General features: G+C 46.4%; 1 protein-coding gene across 1 annotated transcript in view; it reads right to left on the minus strand.

The window, feature by feature from the left end:
• Positions 1–20,001, minus strand: part of LOC119566353 (interferon-induced very large GTPase 1-like) — a 33,122-nt gene extending 13,121 nt beyond the window's left edge. The window contains 3 exon segments of the mRNA XM_037899022.2: positions 10,890–11,194; positions 15,586–15,676; positions 19,934–20,001. Coding sequence (XP_037754950.2) covers positions 10,890–11,194; positions 15,586–15,676; positions 19,934–19,994 — 457 coding nt within the window. The 5' untranslated portion in view covers positions 19,995–20,001.
• Between the last annotated feature and the right edge of the window lie 791 nt (positions 20,002–20,792).

Consider the following 20,792-nt stretch of genomic DNA (forward strand, 5'->3'; position numbering starts at 1 on the left):
TAATTTCAAAGTCTAAACTTCCTGGTGGCCAGTTTATATCCATTTGTTCTTGTGTCCACATTGGTACTGAGCTTAAATAATTCCTCTCCCTCTCCAGTATTTATCCCTCTGATATATTTTAGAGAGCAAATCATATCTCCCCCTCAAACCTTCTTTTAGTTAGGCTAAACAAGCCAAGCTCCTTGAGTCTCCTTTCATAAGACAAGTTTTCCATTCCTCGGATCATCCTAGTAGCCCTTCTCTGTACCTGTTCCAGTTTGAATTCATCCTTCTTAAACATGGGAGACCAGAACTGCACACAGTATTCCAGGTGAGGTCCCACAGTGCCTTGTAGAACGGTACTAAAACCTCCTTATCTCTACTGGAAATACCTCTCCTGATGCATCCCAAGCCCACATTAGCTTTTTTCACAGCCATATCACATTGGCAGCTCATAGTCACCTATGATCAACCAATACTCCAAGGTCCTTCTCCTCCTCCGTTACTTCTAATTGATGCTTCCCCAGCTTATAACTAAAATTCTTGTTATTAATCCCTAAATGCATGACCTTACACTTCTCACTATTAAATTTCATCCTATTACTATTACTCCAGTTTACAAGGTCATCCAGATCCTCCTGTATGACATCCCTGTCCTTCTCTAAATTGGCAATACCTCCTAGCTTTATATCATCCACAAACTTTATTAGCACACTCCCACTTTTTGTGCCGAGGTCAGTAATATAAAGATTAAATAAGATTGGTCCCAAAACCGATCCTTGAGGAACTCCACTGGTAACCTCCCTCCAGCCTGACAGTTCACCTTTCAGTAGGACCCGTTGTAGTCTCCCCTTTAACCAATTCCTTATCCACCTTTCAATTTTCCTATTGATCCCCATCTTATCCAATTTAACTAATAATTCCCTATGTGGCACGCTATCAAACGCTTTACTGAAATCTAGCTAAATTAGATCCACTGTGTTTCCTTTGTCTAAAAAATCTGTTACTTTCTCAAAGAAGGAGATCAGGTTGGTTTGGCATGATCTACCTTTTGTAAAACCATGTTGTATTTTGTCCCATTTACCATTGACTTCAATGTCCTTAACTACTTCCTCCTTCAAATTTTTTTCCAAGACCTTGCATACTACAGATGTCAAACTAACAGGCCTATAATTACCCGGATCACTTTTTTTCCGTTTCTTAAAAATAGGAACTATGTTAGCAATTCTCCAATCATACGGTACAACTCCTGAGTTTACAGATTCATTAAAAATTCTTGCTAATGGGCTTGCAATTTTGGGTGCCAATTCCTTTAATATTCTTGGATGAAGATTATCTGGGCCCCCCGATTTAGTCCCATTAAGCTGTTTGAGTTTCGCTTCTACCTCAGATATGGTAATATCTACCTCCATATCCTCATTCCCATTTGTCATGCTACCATTATCCCTGAGATCCTCTTTAGCCTTATTAAAGACTGAGGCAAAGTATTTGTTTAGATATTGGGCCATGCCTGGATTATCCTTGACCGCCACTCCATCCTCAGTGTTTAGCGGTCCCACTTCTTCTTTCTTTGTTTTCTTCTTATTTATATGGCTATAGAACCTTTTACTATTTGTTTTAATTCCCTTTGCAAGGTCCAACTCTACTTGACTTTTAGCCTGTCTCACTTTATCCCTCCATGTTCTGACCTCAATAAGGTAGCTTTCCTTGCTGATCCCTCCCATCTTCCACTCCCTGTTTGCTTTCTGCTTTTTCTTAATCACCTCTCTGAGATGCTTGGTTTGATTTAAAGTAATCCCAGGCCACCTCTGCCTTTAGATCCATAAATTCTTCAGTCCAATCCACTTCCCTAACTAATTTCCTTAATTTTTGAAAGTCAGCCCTTTTGAAATCAAAAACCCTAGTTGCAGATTTATTTTTGTTAATCCTTCCGTTCAGTTTGAACTGAATTAGCTCATGATCACTTGAACCAAGATTATCCCCTACAACCATTTCTTCTATGAGGTCCTCACTACTCACCAAAACCAAATCTAAAATGGTATCCCCTCTAGTCGGTTCAGCAACTACTTGATGAAGGAATCCATCAGCTATCGCATCTAGGAAAATCTGAGCCCTATTATTATTACGAGCACTCGTGCTCCAGTCTATATCTGGGAAGTTAAAGTCCCCCACGATCACGCAGTTTCCATTGAGTATTTCCTTATTAAAAACATTAAAAAGGGCTCTATCCATATCAAATTAGATCCCGGCGGTCTATAGCAACACCCCAAGCACTATTCAGGGATAGATTTCCTCTCCTTGACCTGTCCCTTATTTTTGAGGATTGCTGACATTGTATTATTAAAATTCAAAGGGGATGTGAGATGGCGTTCGTGTGGAAGTTAATGCTGCCTCAGGCTGTTATTGATTTTGTGGGTGGACTTACTGCTAGATTCAAGGGCGGGGGGGGGAGGTGCCATTCCCAACCCCACCTCCTTGGGTTCAGAGGTTATATTTAGGGTGACAATATTTCCCAAAGGGAAATAGGACACCTCCCAAGCCCTGCCCCCCATCCCCAAGTGGGGCTTACCCATTCCCTGCACCCCCTTTTATTCCCCTGCACTCAGGGCTGACCAGAGTGGCTGAGCCAAGACCTGCCTCCACTACGTCCAGGGCTTGAACCTGAGCTCAGCTTGCTCCCATATGTGGCCGGTGACACTCTTCACCCAAGCTCTGCTGGCCCTCCCGCCTGGGGCTGGCATTGCCCATACCCTCCCTGCCCCCCTCCCCCTCCGTGCAGATATTGCGGCTCGCCCAAACCTTGCCTTCCCGTCCTGGAGCCCTGTTCTCCCCTCCCACCCAGGGCTGGCATCTCCACTCCCCCCCAACGTTCCTCTGCACCCCACTAGGGGTGCGTACTCCATTTTTGCCAAAAAGGTAGAATGCCTGGGACAGGAAAGGGATGGTCACCCGAAGTATATTGCACAGGTAGCTCACTCCACGCCCAAAGGAAAGGGAAATTCATGTGTGTAGAGTCCCCTTCTGCAATCCCCACCTCCCCAAGAACTCCTCCAGGATTTAGCCCAAGGATTTGTATTCTGCGTTTCCAGGGGGGTTTTTTCGTAATAACTAATGCCACTTAACTTTTCTGTGTCAGAAGCTAAAGTGATCCCAGCTCCTAAAGAGGTCTCTGCTCGGCTGGGTTTGCCTTATGCCATACAAATAGAAATCAATAGGAATTTAAAAGTAAAACTCTTTCAGGGAGGCTGGGTCACAGCCTTTCCTTTGCAATGACTAGAAACCACACAGCTGCGGAGTGTCAGCAAAGAAAGCCCAGAAAAGTTCACATCCTTCCCCTCCTAACTGGCACTTGGCCTGATACCTGGTGCCATGGGTGTGCCCAGCCTAGAGTGCAAACCAAGTATCTGAGCTCAGTTTCAGGGCACAGCCCGGCTCCCAAGTCCAGTGCAGTGTCAGGCTGCCCTTCATCGTAGAGTGGTGCAGGCAGGAGAAGGGTGCAGTCACTTCCTGCTTTCCCACCATTCAGAGCCTGTCCTGCCAGACAGCCAGGCAATCCTTACCCAGCTGCTTCCCCTGTGACTGTCCTCCTGCTGTCAGCCTCATTCACGGGTGGGGGAGGGCCCCCATTCACGTGATAGGGCCCAAATTCAGGTGGATGAGTCCAAAATCAGGGGCACAGCGTGCTTAAGTATGGGGACAGGGCTGCTATCGGGGGACAGCCTCCCTCCCTTTCAGGGAGGAAAAGGTCTCATATAAAGGTCTCATATAACAGAGCGTTTTGCCTTCTGTCCCACAAGGCCAGTCACAGTTTTTTCTCTGTTGCATTTCTGATCAGATGTCTTTTAGGATTTCTGATAATTTGAGGGAATATTTTCCTGCACTCCCTCATATTTAGGACACTGGAGTAGAAAGAGTCTCCTGTCTCAGTCTCTCTCCTCTGTCGTGCTGGAAGCACACTCATTCCTCTCTGGACTTGGATTGCTTTATGCCTCCTAATTCTCACCTCTAGTTTATGGTCACTGATTCTGTAATTGGAGACAATCTGCCTTAGTTCTGCCCGTGTCACTGTAGTGAAGCTGCTAGGGTGACCAATCTCTGCAGCGTTCTGTAGCAGTCCAGCTTGTTGCTATTTTTGATTTGTTTTTCCAGTGACTGATGTGTTGGTGTTTTAGTTGCTGGTCTAGTATTTTGAGCACATCTTGGTTTTGATCATTCTTTTCTGGTTGTTGATTTAATAGAATTGGCTCAGTTCTGCTCCGTAGCTGGTGGTGCTGAAGTCCCCATGCACTGAACTGCAGGCGGAGGGTTTCTATGAGGGTTTTATAGTAGTCAGTATAATCCGTTCTTAGATGCGGGGCCCAGATTTCACTCCCATGTAGTAGAATGGGTTGGATGTTGCTCTCAGATAGTTTTAGCAACAGTTTCACTGGGGAGCGGTATCTATTTAATTATTTATTTATGGCGTAGATACCCTGCAGCACTCTTCCTTGCAGTGTTTTGATAGATGATCTGAAACTTCCTGATGTGTTTATTATCAGGCCCTGTACATATAATACAGGGTATGTTCAATCTCCATGTCTCTCTAATACGATTTCTAGACTAATAGACTTGAAGGCCAGAAGGGACCATCATGATCATCTAGTCTGACCTCCAGCACTTTGCAAGGCACAGAACCTCACCCACCTCTCTGTTTTGATTGTTTTCAGGCTTTACCTGGAAAATCATGATTTTTGTTTTTACTGTGTTGACCTGGAACACAACAGTCTGTTTCATATGTATTCACCCAGACCTCGATCCAGTCAGGTCACTCCCATTCCACACAGCCCATCCCCAGGTCACTTATGCTATTTAAAGTCCCAGCTTGCTCAGAGATTCACTTTTAAATGTGCCTTACATTGCTCACTCAATATTCAAATAGTGATGATTCTCATTAGGGGACGTGATGGCTTTTCTTCTGCAAACTTTTAGTGATATGAAGGTTATGCTGTACTGCACAGAATGCACACAGCCTTCCTCTAGTCAGCTTGCTTTCACTCCTAACTTTGTCTAATGGAGTAGAGCAGGGGCAGCAGATAGGACTCTTAAGGAATAGAGTCTAGTGGTTAGAGCAGTCCTGGGTTCTATTTTTAGCTCTGGGAGGGAAAACCTAGTAATTAGAGCAGGACTAGGAGTCAAGGCTCCTGGTTCTGTCCCTGACGGGGAAAGGAGTAAAGTCTAGTGGTTAAAACACCATGGCTGGGAGTTAGGCCTGCTGGGTCCTACTCCAAGCTTTGAAAGGGAAGTGGAACCTAGGGATTTAGAACAGTGGTGAAGAATGGGAGTCGGGACTCCTGGGTTCTATTTCTGACTCTGGGAGGGGACTGGGGTCTAATGGTTAGCAAATGGGTAACTAGGAATCCAGATTCGTGGGTCCTATTCCTGGCTCTGCCACTGACTTGTTTGACTGTGGGCACCACCTGAACTATTATCTCACTTTTATTTCATTCTCCCCAAGACTATTTCTGGGAATCAGAGTTGCTGGCTGAGATTAGTGAAAGATCCTGGCACCCATTAAGTGTGAAGCCTTTTGGGAGATTGTCATGCAATAACATGATTCCAGCAGTTGGGGCTTTAAGAAATGCATTAAAATCACAGGACTGTTTACATTAAGGAAATTTGCAAAGGTTTTGCTACACTACTGGAAATTCCCCTTCCCCTCCACAATATAAATATTCTGAACTGGTGCAATTTACTTTGATAAATTACCTAGCCACATCAGCATAAACTCCACTACTTCAAATTATCTAGTTACATTGGCGTAGCTATGCTAGTGCAAATTTCCTAGTGTAGACAGGCTTGAAGAGAAGCTGTTATAACTGTTATAAACAAGGAAAGGGCCTGCCCCTGTCCTGACTACTTCACTCTCTCTCATTGGTATTTACTGAGAGCAGTGGGTGTGGAGGCTGCTTTACAGATATGTGTCAACACTCGGATACCATGGTAATGAGTGCAGTATAGTAACACAGGGAGAGAGAAGCAGAGGTCCCTGTTCCAAGGAGTCCTGCTCTAAATCAATCCCACAACTCAGTGGAGAAGATGGCAAACTGTGGGGATCTAGGTGAATGTTGGGGGCAGAGGGAGGGGGAATCCAGAGGCCCAGAGGAGAAGGAGTGAAGGGAGCTGCTCCTGGGAAGGGTTATTTTCCCTTTCAATGACAGCTCCTCCCAGAGATTAGCACTTCAGGCCACTTCCTCAGGGAGGAGATTTTAGAAGTTTGAAGACAAGGAGTGGGGGACTGTTCGTCTCAATATGGTGGTTGCCCTCAAAGTAGGGGAAAGTCTTTGTGGTGCACCATCTGCTGTAACTGGTGTGCGTATCGGTGGAATTTAACGGTGCTGTGCCCAGGGCTGGCACCCTGTTCTTGGGCTGCTGGGGATCAGTTCAGTCTCCAATGCTGGTCAAAGCGGAGGTCTGAGGGCTGCACACAAGCTACTATGACCACTCCAGCTGCCAGGAACAGCCAACATGAGGAACTCCCTGACCACGCTCACTTCCTTTCCATCACCCTCCTGCTCAGGGCACTGAACAGAAATAGAACGTGGACCTAGTTTCAGTGGGGCCGCGCTTGCCAGCAATGCCTTCTTACGTGTGCAGTGCAGCCACATTGTGCCGGCAGAGCAAGTGGACAGTGGTCACAATGCAACCACGACGTACACAGCCCCACATAGGTTTCTGTCTGTGAGGGGGCATGAGATCAGCAGGTAGGAAGGGGGCCAATGAGTCCCACAGGGATTGATGTCTCATCCAATCTTATTTAATACTTGCATTAATGGTGTAGAGGAGAATGGCATAAACACAGACCCCCACCTTTCTCTGCACACGTTGAGACCAGGTCCTCTGAGGTGGCAGGCAGGACGCTCAGTCACTTATATTCCAACTAGCCCTGCTCTCTTTGCCCGAGGGGACTGTGTTGTCTTTACAGGTACAGAGTTGCGGGATTTATGGACAGACTCCATCATTATCAGATGAGAGCTGCACTCTACACACAAGTTACTATACGCAGATAAACAATGAAGCAACCTCAGATCCTAGCAATTATCAGGCTCACCCAGATCCCCACCTTTCACTCTGCCTCCCCGCACTGCACTCTTACTGGCCTTTCACTTTCAGTTCCTTTGTTTTCTGGCCATTTCTGGGAAATGGAGTATCTGGCTCTTTTTGATAAATGCTCCCTTCTTATTCAGAGTTGGGATGCTCTGTGTCATCCCCTCGTGCTGGATAACGTGCTCAGATCTCCTGTTCTGCCTCCTCTAACACCCCCAAGTAATCATGAGGAAGGACCATTTTCTCATTGCATTACCCTCCCCTTCTCTTTACTCGAAAAGATGTATGTGTGCGCATGTGTCATCAGTGTGTACATGTGTCCATAGGACTGATTCTCCTTCCTTTCTCACCCCTAAGACCTCCTTCTACCACAGCCAGAACTGGGAGATTGGCCTATTACCTCCTCCCAGGAGACAAGCTATCCATTTTCATTTAGCCCATTGAGAAGCTGTAGCGCCTTCATGCTTTGGAGTGACGGCTGCTGAAGCAGATTCTAGTCACACAGCAGGAGTAGATCTCTACTGCAGTTCAGTGGGTTCCTGGCTGCCCCTGTGGGCTCACTATGTGGCCTGAGGTTGTATCAGGCAGCCAGCAATATCTGATCTATCCATGCTCCTCTGTGAACAGCCCAGATGGTTTCCCATTTCTGGGATATTCATGCATCTTTGGTGCCCTCTAGCACACCAGTGTCCACATTCTCCCTCATGGAACCAAACATTTGGTCCTGAGGATCGATAAGGAGCAGCAGCTCCAACCCCAGCTCACTTCTTTCATGATTGCCAGGTAGCAAGTCTTGGAACAACTAGTTCCCCGAGTGCCTACTTTGTGGCCTCCCTTTCACCAGGTAGATCTTTAACTGTTGGTCAGTTAGTTTAGCTGTTACTTATTACAACCAATGTAGTTATACTTTAGGATTCGTTCGGTAGCTGAGTCCCACCCTCAGCTGGGATTCCTGCCCCTGCTTCCTCCAGGCTTCCGCAGCCATGCTCCAGGTCCAGCCAGTCTGTGTCCCCTCCAAATGAGGATCCTCCTCCAAACACTCTGGCCAGCCCACCCCAACCACGCTTCCTCCAGCACAGGGATGAAGTGTATCTTTATTCATTTTCTGGATTTCAGATGTTTAAATTTGTGTTATATTCATTCAACCAGATCCCAGATCACATGGATGGCCAGGGAGAGGGGCTCAGACACAGCAAGAGGAGCAGGATGCCCCAGATTCCAGAACACATAGCAGGCAGGAAGAAGGGCTCAGATCCCTGCAGAGGGGTAGGGCGCCCCTGGATCCAAGAACACGTGTGGAAGGGGACAAGTCAGGGCTAACAGGCCCCTCCCACCTTAAATCCCCAACTTCCTCTGATACCTCTCACATTCTCTGACCCCCCCCTTCTCACCTCCCTTTCCCCCAATCCTTATCCCATTCTCCCATACCTAACCCCTGACCCATCTTCCTTCTCTTCCATTTCCATGTATCCCCCTCCTAACCATACCCCCATCCCTCACTGCAGGCCCAAACCCTGTCCCCCTATTCCCACCTACTCTTGCACCCCTAATCACCCCTCACCTCCCTGGGAGCATTAGTTTGTGTAGTTTATTTTCTGTTCAAAAATAGTTTCAGCTTGTTTTGTTGATTCTGCTGTACTCCGATTACATTTCCCTACAGTAAAAATCCCCTTTTATTTCAGATTTCTTCATTGGGTTGGATTTGAACTCACAGAGACTGGGACAGGTTGAAGCTTAGAATTAATGACTGTGATACTCCCTCACAGGTACTGAGGTGCTGTAAGGCAGAGGTAGTTTTCTAGATAGTTAACCTAGCTTGTCATTTAGCGCAAGAGGCTTCTGACGAGCTACGCTAGAGTGGCAAAATCTTTTTCAAATAATTTTTTAATTTGATTTTCCCCCAAGGGCTGGCGGGTGCCATCCCCTCTCTTGGGGTAACTGTCGAGTGTTGAATTTCTTGATGCAACGATCTGAGCCCTGGTTTGAGCTCTATCTGTGAGCACAAAAAGGTCGCCAAAAGCTCTCACGTTTAAGAAATTCTTTTTGGAGGAGCGACTATACCTCAGGAAGCCCTTGGTCAAATGTCTCCAAATCTGGATTACTAACAGAACCCCACATCCCTATGAAGCAAGGCAATCTGAGTAACCCTGTAAATTTTAGGGCACTTAGAAAAGTGAGCTTTCAATGGAAACATTGCCCTAACCTTAACTATAGCAGGGCTGTCACTCTGCTATAAAACCTTGAGAAATCACCATCTCTGAAGACTCAGGGCCATCTGAATTCCTGGGTGTACTCCTTACATAAAAAGACTATGAAAAGAAAACAAGATCCTTGAGACTGTCCTGATTTTCCTGTTTTCCCAGACAGATTTCATCCTGGCTTTTCTTCAGGAGGAGGATGGTGCCTTCACACCCAGGGTCACACACAACAGGCATATAGATGAACACCCATGAAAAGCAGAGACAGCGCAAATAAGAATAGTTCTCAGTAAACTGCGGGGGAGCTGGCCAGGTGAAATGGGAGATGATGTTACATACTCTCGGGTAAAGGTGATACTTGGACAAGTTATATTCTCAGATGATTTTATTCTAAGAACCGCAAATTTGCACCATTAGCTCTATCTCAGACATGCGTTTCTGAGCAATGGAAATATTAAAATCAGCTTCTTACTGAAGTGCATGTATCTGAGGAACTCCTTCACCAAATACTCCCATTCTTGAACCTCTAACTCTGTCCCTGGCACAAATGAGAATCTTCAAGCCAATCAGAGTGTGCCTGTGGATTTAAGAGCACTTTGAAAGATCAGCTTTTACACCAGAAGCTTTGTTTTCTGGCAAAAAGTCCAAAAGCAGAGCTTCCAGGTGAAGCAGGCAGAGAACTTAATGAGCCCAACACATGTTCTCAGAAAGCTTCTGCGGAAAGTACTCAAGAGTCTCAGTTTACAGGTGTGGCTCCAGAGCAATGGCACAGCAGATCACCTTGATCCACATGTGAGCTCAGGTGACAGACACTTTGGCTTGCAACAGAGCCCCAGGTGTGTGCCAAAACATATTAGAAGAACGGGAAAATGCTGATATATGATGGTTGTGCCTCAGGATCCCATTGTTGAAAAGACCCTAATTGTGGACTAACCCTACCGCAAGACCTGATGAGACACAGCAAATTTCAAGGCAATCTAAGTACGCACATGGATTATAGAGCACGTAAGAAATGTCAGCTGTTAAACAGTAAACTAGTTTCAACCTTAAGTACAGTGGAGCTACCATGCCACTATAAGCCCCTTGGATTAGCTGCCTGAAGGTACTGATTTATTTATCTCAAGTTAAAAATGTGACAATTGGAAACTCAACATTAAATTCATGAAACAAAATCAATCAGTGGTATCTCCCTCCGCAGACGCCAGCAAAACTCAACCACCAGTAAAACTCCCAAAGATATTACAAGGCCCATCCCCAACCCAGCCCTCGCTACAACCGTCTATCTGCAAAAGCTCTAGGAAATAGTTATGTCTCGGCCACCCTGCCCTGGATCCCACATATTGCTGCAAAATGCCAGGCAGGGGCCCTTACTCAGATGAACTCTATATACAGCACTAGGGATGCATACATCTTCGCAGGCCCTGGAATCCTCACCCCATTCTCCTTCCATAGCGGAAGAGCACCACCTCCCTCTCCAGGAAACCCTTATGTCCAAGAGGTGGAGGCAGCATTTGAATCTACTAAGCAGGAATCGAGTTGGGAACAAATCCCCCCGTTCAGTGTTGCAGCAATTACATTCTTAACGTGGAAAAATGATTTTTTAAAACCAGACACACTGACACCACTTACCCTGTCCTGAGTATTGTATGTGCTGTTGGAAATCAGGAAACAGGCTTTGTAAACTCTCCAGAAATTGCTTACAGGTCACTTCCCCCTTCCGCTGGATCATATCCAACAATATTCTTATTTTGTCCTCTGCATCCTTTCCTTTGTTGATTCGATGGTAGTCCTGCTGTGTGATCACCAACTGGAAGAACAACTCGTCCAAGACCTTTCCAGCATTGTTTTGAAGTAATTTGACCAGGTTATTTTGTTCCCTGTGTATCGTCTCCAAGGCCTTTTCATCAGTGGCCGCTGTTACTGAGTCCCATGGTCTGGAACAATAATTCACTATTAAATATATATATTATTTTTCTCCTAAGGATCAAGAAATAAACATTTGAAGCTGCTAAAGCTAGACTACATTTAATGTCTGGGGAACTGATTCCTTCAGTAACATATAATCAGGAAGTCAAACAGTTGTAGAGAGACAATGGCCAGTTGTTTTCTCTCCTAGCTAGATTGATGTGCTCCACTCACCAGAATGAGTTAAATTGTGACCATTTCAGGTCACAGCAGCTCATGCAAGGTTCCCTTTAAGGGGCTGTGCATGAATTTCAGAAATGTAACATTTTTTTCCTTTCAAAGTAACTTTCTAGGGGGGAGTTGAAAGGGCAGTTACAGGAAAAGGGAAGCTGAGCTCAGCAGAGATTTCCACATACTCCCGGATTCGCTCACAGGAGAAAAAATATTGTGCTCACTGAAATGAGCTGAAACCCATCAAGAACCATTTGTTGGCTGGGCTGCCTGACTGGGGATCATTACATCAGTCCTCCATATTGCCCACCTCTCAGGAACAAAACCCCTAGGGTCGATTTTCCTCTTGCTAACACCAGCATGAACCAAGAGTGACTGCATTGGATCCAATGGGGATCCAATGAGGTTTCACCAGTGTAAAACTAGGGTAAGTGGATCAGCCCCATTGTTTTCATCCCATACTGATACAGGACTTTTCTTGTGTGTGTTGTAATGGGGTTTTTACCCCACACTGGTGGTGAAAAAGGTTAATTGTCTTCTCAGGCCCACATTAACACAGCTGGGTGCACCTGGAGGGTGAGCCAGGCCTAATTAAAGATGAGTCCCAGCTGAGGGAAGAGCTGGGCAGTTCTAGAATAAGAGGAAATCCAGACAAGAAGGTTTCAGAGTAGCAGCCGTGTTAGTCTGTATTCGCAAAAAGAAAAGGAGTACTTGTGGCACCTTAGAGACTAACCAATTTATTTGAGCATTATTTGAGCCTCCAGAGAAGAAGGAGGCTGTTGGGAGAATCATAGACTCATAGGATTAGAAGGGAACTCGAAAGGTCATCAAGTCCAGTCCCCTGCACTAATGGCAGGACCAAGCACCATCTAGACCATCCCTGACAGGTGTTTGTCTAACCTGCTCTTAAAGATATCCAATGATGGAGATTCCACAACCTCACTAGGCAATTTATTCCAGTGGTTTACCACCCTGACAGCCAGGACGATTTTCCTAATGTCCAACCTAAGCTTCCTTTGCTGCAATTTAAGCCCATTGCTTCTTTGTCCTGTCATCAGAGGTTAAGGAGAATATTTTTTCTCCTGCTTCCTTGTAACAACCTTTCAGGTACTTGAAAAATGTTATCATGTCCCCTCTCAGTCCTCTCTTTGCCACACTAAACAAACCCAATTTTTTCAATCTTCCTTCATTGGTCATGTTTTCTACACCTTTTATCATTTTTGTTACTTTTCTCTGGACTTTTTCTAATTTGTACACATCTTTCCTGAAATGTGGGGACCAGAACTGGACACAGTACTCCAGTTGAGGCCTAATCAGTGTGGGGTAGAGCAGAAGAATTACTTCTTGTGTCTTGCTTACAACACTCCTGCTAATGAATTCCAGAATGATGTTTTCTTTTTTTGCAACAGTGTTACACTGTTGATTCATATTTAGCTTATGGTCCACTATGACCCCTAGATCCCTTTCCGCAGTACTCCTTCCAAGGCAGTCTCTTCCCATTTTGTATGTGTGTAACTGATTGTTCCTTCCTAAGTGGAGCACTTTGCTTTTGTCCTTATTGAATTTCATCCTAATTACCTCAGGCCATTTCTCGAGTTTGTCCAGATCATTTTGAATTATAGTCCTATCCTCCCAAGCACTTTCTTTCATTGTGATTTGTACTTCACTTTTAGGTTTGTCTGTTTGACTCCAAGGAGAAGTCTTGGGGCCACTGCTCTGACAGGAGATTAGAACAGAAAAGGAGCCCTTGGGGTGGGGTGAGCGATCCTAGGAGCCACTTTATGCCAACTAGCATAGCCATTCAAGACACACTGTTTTCAGAATATTTAGCCAAACATTGTCTTGTAAGGTATTATATAAAAATTGATGACACTCTGATCATGAATATCATTATGTGGTGTGTATACAGGTTGCGTACAAAGAGCTATGTATGTGTGGTGGAAATATGTTCTTAAAATATGTTTTGGAGGCAGGGAATAAATAAGTCAGTCTTAGACAAAGGAATGTGGATTAACTTGTCTGCCTGGCTTGATTACAGGCAGAGAACAAGGAAAGTGCATTTTACACATACGGTAAACAAAGTAATCACACTCACAAGCAGCAGAGGAAACCCCCATGAGGCCTTCCTGCCTTTGAGGCAAAAACAATGGCCTCTGGGAAATATAAGGAGAGCAAAGAGAATCCCTTAGCCCTGGTCTACACTAGGACTTTAGGTCGAATTTAGCAGCGTTAAATCGATGTAAACCTGTACCTGTCCACACAATGAAGCCCTTTATTTCGACTTAAAGGGATCTTAAAATCGATTTCCTTACTCCACCCCTGACAAGTGGATTAGCGCTTAAATCGGCCTTGCCAGGTCAAATTTGGTGTACTGTGGACACAATTCAACGGTATTGGCCTCCGGGAGCTATGCCAGAGTGCTCCATTGTGACTGCTCTGGACAGCACTCTCAACTCAGATGTGGGGGGGGGGGGGGCGGTTTGCAAATGAGTACAAAACAAATCTGGTCTATTTCTTGTTTTGATCCACTCCATCTATCTTTTACATCTTTGGCTGGCAGCAGACGGTGCAGAAGGACTGCATGCCATCCACATCTCATGGCTGCTCGGCAGAAGATGGTACAATAGGACTGCTAGCCATCCTCATCTCTTGCCTGCCCGGCAGAAGATGATGCAATAGGACTGCTAGCAATCCGTATCACCTGCCTGCTCACCATAAGATGGTTCAGTAGGACTGACTGCAGGACTAAAGAGAATGACCTGGTCAAGTCACTCCAAATTTACTCCCTGCGCCCATGTCTGCCCAGGCGCTCCTGACCGACCTCACAGAGGCGACCAGGAGCACCTCGGACATGACGATGGTTATCAGGCCTATTGCACCGTCTGCTGCCACAAGGCAATGGGTTGCTGCTGCTGTGTAGCAATGCAGTACCACGTCTGCCAGCACCCAGGAGACATACGGTGACAGTGAGCTGAGCGGGCTCCATGCTTGCCGTGGTATGGCGTCTGCACAGGTAACTCAGGAAAAAAGGTGCGAAACGATTGTCTGCCCTTGCTTTCACGGAGTGAGGGAGGGAACGGGGGCCTGACGATATGTACCCAGAACCACCAGCGACAATGTTTTAGCCCCATCAGGCATTGGGATCTCAACCCAGAATTCCAATGGGCAGCGGAGACTGTGGGAACTGTGGGATAGCTACCCACAGTGCAAGGCTCCGGAAGTCGACTCTAGCCTCGGTACTGTGGAAGCACTCCGCCGAGTTAATGCACTTAATGCACTTAGAGCATTTTCTGTGGGGACACACACACTCGAATATATAAAACCGATTTCTAAAAAAAACGACTTCTATAAATTAGACCTAATTTCGTAGTGTAGACATACCCTTAGTTATCCATCATTTAGGAAACAAAAGGGACAACACCCTCTGATTCTGTGAACATTAGATCACTGAAGGGCTAAATCCATATGCTGTTTATGTTACAACCTGATATATAGACTGTGTCAGCTCTCTTTACAGGCCCAAAATCCAGAGTTTGGTCAAGAAAACAGAGAACAATATTAGCTAAGAAGCAGAACAAACAAAGGACAACCTTGCTTTTTGCTGACTCCTGAAAATCACATTCACAAACCCCCTTCACAGGAGGACGGTTGAAGGAGGTGTTCCATATGTAACTCCACTGAAAACCTGAGGGACAATTGTCCTAAAAAGGAATCTAGGCCCACACTCCATCCAGCCCAGGTTAATGCAGCTGTCATAAACACAGGACCCCCAGATGTGCCTGAGGGACTCCTGATGTGTTTTGTAAAGTCGGACCCACTGGAGTTTATTCAAGTTGCCAAAGTGAATGGCAAAGAACGCTTGGGATGGAGGGACACTGGCACCCAGATTTCTCTGGGCAGAGAGGCCACACTCTGGGAAACTGACATGTTACCTGTGGAAAATGTAGAACTCCCAACATGGGGAAAATTTAAAACCACTGTTAACTTTGGCTAACGTTCATTTGGAGTGTGTCATAGGGTGCTAGAGAGGAAAGAGCTGCTACACTAAGCGCAGCCATGATGGGGCGCACTCGAGGTGAGTCCCCCCCTTTACAAGTATATAACAAGGGAAACAACATCCCAGCAATGATCCTGCGGTGCCAGCTGAGGAGAAACTTTCCCCCTAAAACCCTGTTTTCAGAGACGTTACCCTCTGGTTGATAACATCTGTGAAGCAGCTCTGTCGGCATCTTCCAAAGGTTCCTCAGCCACAGGCCTCGGCGATGTGATACCAGCTGGTGCTGTGTGATAAATCAGAACAAAATGCTCAGTGAGACATTGCTAGGCTCATAGAAACCACTGTCTGGATGGCTAAAAGCAGAGTGTGAAAAGGATGAGGGGTCCGACAAGTTGGCATTTTCTAGTTCAGTTCGATATGAAACACCCACTGCTCTACTGACTAGGGGAAAGGGGTGCAGGGTTTTGGGGAGTTGAATAGTGGGTGACCAGTCTACTGTAGTTGGACACTCCCCTCATGTACAGATGTTGGACCAAACTCCCCTGTTCTAGACACCAGTCGATTGCACTGACTCCTGTTCATGTCAGTGGGAGTGAAATTTAGCCCATTTTGCGTAATTGAAATGCTCCCTTCTCTAGCTGCGTTTGTAGCCCTGAAGCCTAAGAGTGCATGCACAATGGTCCCTCTCTGTACTGAGTGGCACATGAAAGACCTTAGGCTGGTCCATTCCCCCATAATGCTGGGGAATACTGACTGACAGTATGTCAAGGAGCAGAGGGTCCCAGCAGTACAACTGGGAATAGCTGTAATAGCACTGCACTCCCTCAGCACAAGTGGCTGCAGATCGCACAGCAGCAGGAAAGAGTCCTGGAGGATGTGATACCCTAACACTAGAGGCTTCCTCTCAATGAGAACAAAACTCATTGTGCCCAGCTTCAAGCTCACTTTAACATTTTGTGGCTGGAAGTATGAATGACATGAGTGGATTTGAGGACAGTATATGGAAGACTGTGCAAAATGCAGAAGAAATATACTCAATTAAAAAAGGGGTGTGAAAAATGCAGCAGAGGCTGGGAATAGGAAAACACAATGATTGAGAACGTGGGGCATGGCAATTAGGCTGAGGTGGAGGGGAGACGAGTTGAATAAAGTTAGTTGAACTCTTGGAGCACAAATATCCTACATAGGGCTCCCACTCCTGCCAGCCTAGCTCTGGGGCTCTTCTCTCTCTAAGAAATGGCACAGAATTCCCATTAGTTGGAAACACTATTGTTAGAGTCAAGTCTCTGTTGGGTGGGGGATGGAAGGGATCCATAAATTATATTGCAGAGGAAAAAGATTTCCCAGTTCAGACTGGTCTTGTACAGCCTAAAACAATTTCATGAGGGGTACCGAAAACCTTAGACTACAAAAAAAGTCACCCATTCCCAGTTTGAATTCTGTAGTTATTGGCAGGATAGAGAGAATAGCTCATGCCTCTTTACAAATGTTGTCCAGATGTGACGTCCACTTCTGCATGACACTAGTGAAACATACCATAATATTTTACTTATGGTTTCTCTGCCTGTCAGTATTAGAGAGATGTAGGACAACTGGAAGGAATACAAAAGAGAAGAGCTGGATACTTAGTGTGGAATGATTGATTAATGAGGAAGGATTAAAATAGCTGAATAGGTAAAAGCTGGCTCATAGACAGCTAAAGGGGTATTCGCATACATAAACAACAACAACAATACTCACCACGTCCACAGCTCACAACCCCTGCTTACACACTGGGAGCTGTGAGTGCTTCGCACATCAGGGACAGGCACTTCATCTTGAAAGTGCTTAACAGATATAAATTACTGACCCCAAAGCTCTGTCCTGTGCGGCCACTTGGCCTTATTGTCTCTCTTTAAGATATGGGGAAACCGAGGCACGGGGAGACACATGACTAGTGTGACAAGTTCTTTCAAGGACATGGCCACAGCGTGAGTCAGAGGCAGTATTAGAAGTCAGAAGTTCTTGGCTTCCAATGTCATCCCCTAGGCACCAGTGGGCATGGCTTCCTGAGAGAAGGGCCATGATTAGGACTCATGGGATCACAGTGTGTAACAAGACAGTTCCGTGGAACACCACAACCAGTGCCATACAATGGGACGAATCAGACTGTGGAACAGTCTCCAAAGGGGAGGGGTGGATGTCCCTGGTCTCGGAACATTTACACACCACAGGACAAGCCCTGGATGATAGACTATAGACAACACTTCTGCTCCACGCATAAGGGCTGATGATGGACAGGAAGGGACCATTGTTTTCTCTTCAAAACATGAACATGCTGGAACAGAATGAAGGGCTCATTGGGGGTTGCCCGCAGCTAATCAATCTTCCAGTTTAAGAAGGTCTTTCAGCACTAGTGTTGCAAAGTTCACAGTGCTGTACTGTTAAGAAGACAGAACTGGATTCACATGGTACAGAGGCATCAGGACATTCATTGAGTATGTCTGCATGAGCTGGGAATTATACCCCTAGCTCCAAGTGTAAGCGTAGCCTTAGTGTGATACATCTCAGGGAGCTCAAAGGAGCCTTCAGTGCAGCAAATACTGTATTAGCATCCCACAACAACTGGGGCTATTAAATGAGGAAGCAGGGGTTGTAACTGACTGCTCTTAAGGAACCTGAGGAGTCAGGTTTGAAGAGAGGCTAGTCTGCCTCTTAGCAGTTGAGGGAAAGACAAACTAGCAGGTGACTGACCTCCAAGGGCGATGCAGTGTTACCAGCTGGTGCTGCACAATAAAACAGAACAAAATGATCAATGAGGCATTGATGGATTTATAGGGACCATTGTCTGAATTGCTCATTGAAAAGTATGAGTTAGATTATGGTTTTGGCAAGTCTACATTTTCCAATTCATTTGGGTATTGTGTACCAGCTACTACTGTAGCCAGAGGGACATTGGCAAGACTGATCTGGTTGGTACAAAAGCATGAGAGAAATTTGCTAGCCTCCATGTTCAGATGTTGGACCTAATTCCCCTGTGTTACTCCACTGCCTTGCATTGACTTCAGGGACTGTCGGTCAGAGCAGAATGTAGCCCACAGTGTGTAAATAAAAGCTCCAGTTCTGTTTTTAGCCTTGCCCACTCCCTGAAGCCCTAACGGTGCATGTGCAACCTTCACTTTCAGCAGTGAGTGGTACGGGCAAGATTTTAGTTGGTCTATAAGATGGGGAAACACTGATTGGCAGTATGTTAAGGAACCCAGGCTACCAGTGGTATAGTAGAATAGCTGTAGTATCACTAGCTTCCCTCAGCAAAAGCAGCTGCAGACCTCTTAGCAGCAGGAAAGGAGCCTAGAGGACGTGATACCCTAATACTAGCGGCTTCTACTCAAGGTGGGCAAAACTCATCGTGCCAGTTTCAAGCCCACTTTAACATTGTGGGGCTGTAAGTCTGACTGACATTAGTGGGTTTGATTTCTGCTTATGCAAGATGGTGAAAAATGCAGAAGAAAGAAGAGTATCTAATTAAAAGGGGGTGTGAAAAATGCAGCAGAGGGTGGGAATACGAAAATACAAAGATTATGGACATGGGGCACTGGGATTTGGCTGCGATGGGGTGAGAAGAGAAGTTGAATAAAGTTGATTGAAATACTGGAGCACAAATATCATACACAGGACTCCTGCTTTCGACAACCTTGCTCTTCTCTCTCTAACACACAACACAGAAATACTATTACCTGGAAACACTGTTTTAAGAGGTGCGTCTCTCTTGGATGCATAAAAGGGGAATTCATATATTAAATTTCAAAGGAAAAAGATTTGCCAGTTCAGTCTAGTCTTGTGAAGCTAGAACAGTTCCATGAGGGGTACTGAAAACCTTAGACTACACAAGATTCACCCATTCCCAGTGTAGATTCTGTAGTCGCTGCCAGTTATTGGCAGGGTAGGGAGAGGATGGCTCAGGCCTATTAATTAACATTGACCAGATTTGATGGCCTCCTCTGCATGACATTGGTGAAACTCCCATGAATATTTTCCTTCTAGTTCTGGACACCTTAATACCGGCAATATGTGGGGCAACGGAGGGAATACACAGAAGAGCAGCAAAAATAAATCCTGGGGTTAGAGGGACTGACTGTATTAGGAGTCAGGAGTTCTTGGCTCTCAGTGCCATGTTGTAGGTAACAGGGCACATGGCTTCCTGAGAGACGGGGGTATGACTAGGACTAATAGATCTCACTGAGTAATGGGACACTTCTGAGGAATATAAGGAATACTACAATACAGTATCAGATTGCAGAACAGTCTCCCAAGGGAAGGCGTGAATGTCCCAGGCCTTGGACAAGCACTGGAGGATAGACTGGAGGGAACACTGCAGAGCTGGGCAGAGGGGATGGTGAAGAAGATGGGACCCTGGTTATCTCTTTGAAACCTGCAGGTCTAGGAAGGGAAAGAGGGGCTCATAGCGGGGTTGCTCCCAGATAAGCAACCTTTCTCTTTAGGAAGGACTTTGTTCACTACCTCTGCAAAGTGAACACTACTGTAGAGTTAAAGACAATACCTTGAGGCTTCACTGTCTCTGAGGACTCAGAGCCAGTTACACTCCTGGGTCTATTCTCCATGATTACAGACTCTGAAAAGAAAACAAGATCCATAAGACTCTCTTCATACAAATTTCTTCTTGGCCTTTCTTCAGAATTAGGAGGATGCCCCTCATCCCCCATGATGTTTGTGTCACCCACCACAATCACATTGATAGAATTCATGTGAAAAGCAGAGATAAAGGAAATATGAATGAGCTTCAGTAAACTGTGTGACAGACAGCAGGGAAAGTTGGAGATAGTGTTGCACACTGTTGGGCAGGGCCGGTGCAAGGATATTTTGCGCCCTAGGCGAAACTTCCACCTTGCACCCTCCCGCCCCGCACATTGGTTCATTGAGGGGCAAATCCCAACGAGCCTTTATAGACCCCAGGGGCCAGCCTGCCCAGGTGCTGCTCCCCAGACCAGGTTCCCCTCTCCTCACCCCCTGAACTCCCCTGGAGGGTGCACAGCCCCCCCACAAGCCCTCCTGACCCCACCCTGGCAGCCCCCACCCCGAGTCCACTCACTGGCTTTTCTGGGCTTGGGCTGCTGCAGCGGCTCGGCAGAGAGGAGCCGCCTTCCGGAGGCACCGGACAGCCAGAGCGTCCCACTTGCGGCGGCGGCGAGCCCCAGCCATGGAGGAGCCGGTGCCGCGCAGGGGGGCAGCAGCCCTGCAAAGGTGGCGGCGGCGCTAGCAGGGAGCCGCCCCCCCCGCCCAGGCTGCGGCCCGGCACCCCCGCCCCGGGGGCTCCTGCAGGCTGCAGCGGATGCATGCGGGCGCTGGCCCCCATGCGCCCCCCAGCTCCCCCCTCGCCTAGGGTTATCATATTTCAACAA

This window comes from Chelonia mydas, chromosome 6, assembly GCF_015237465.2.
Source record: "Chelonia mydas isolate rCheMyd1 chromosome 6, rCheMyd1.pri.v2, whole genome shotgun sequence".
In the NCBI taxonomy this organism is placed as follows: Eukaryota; Metazoa; Chordata; order Testudines; family Cheloniidae; genus Chelonia; species Chelonia mydas.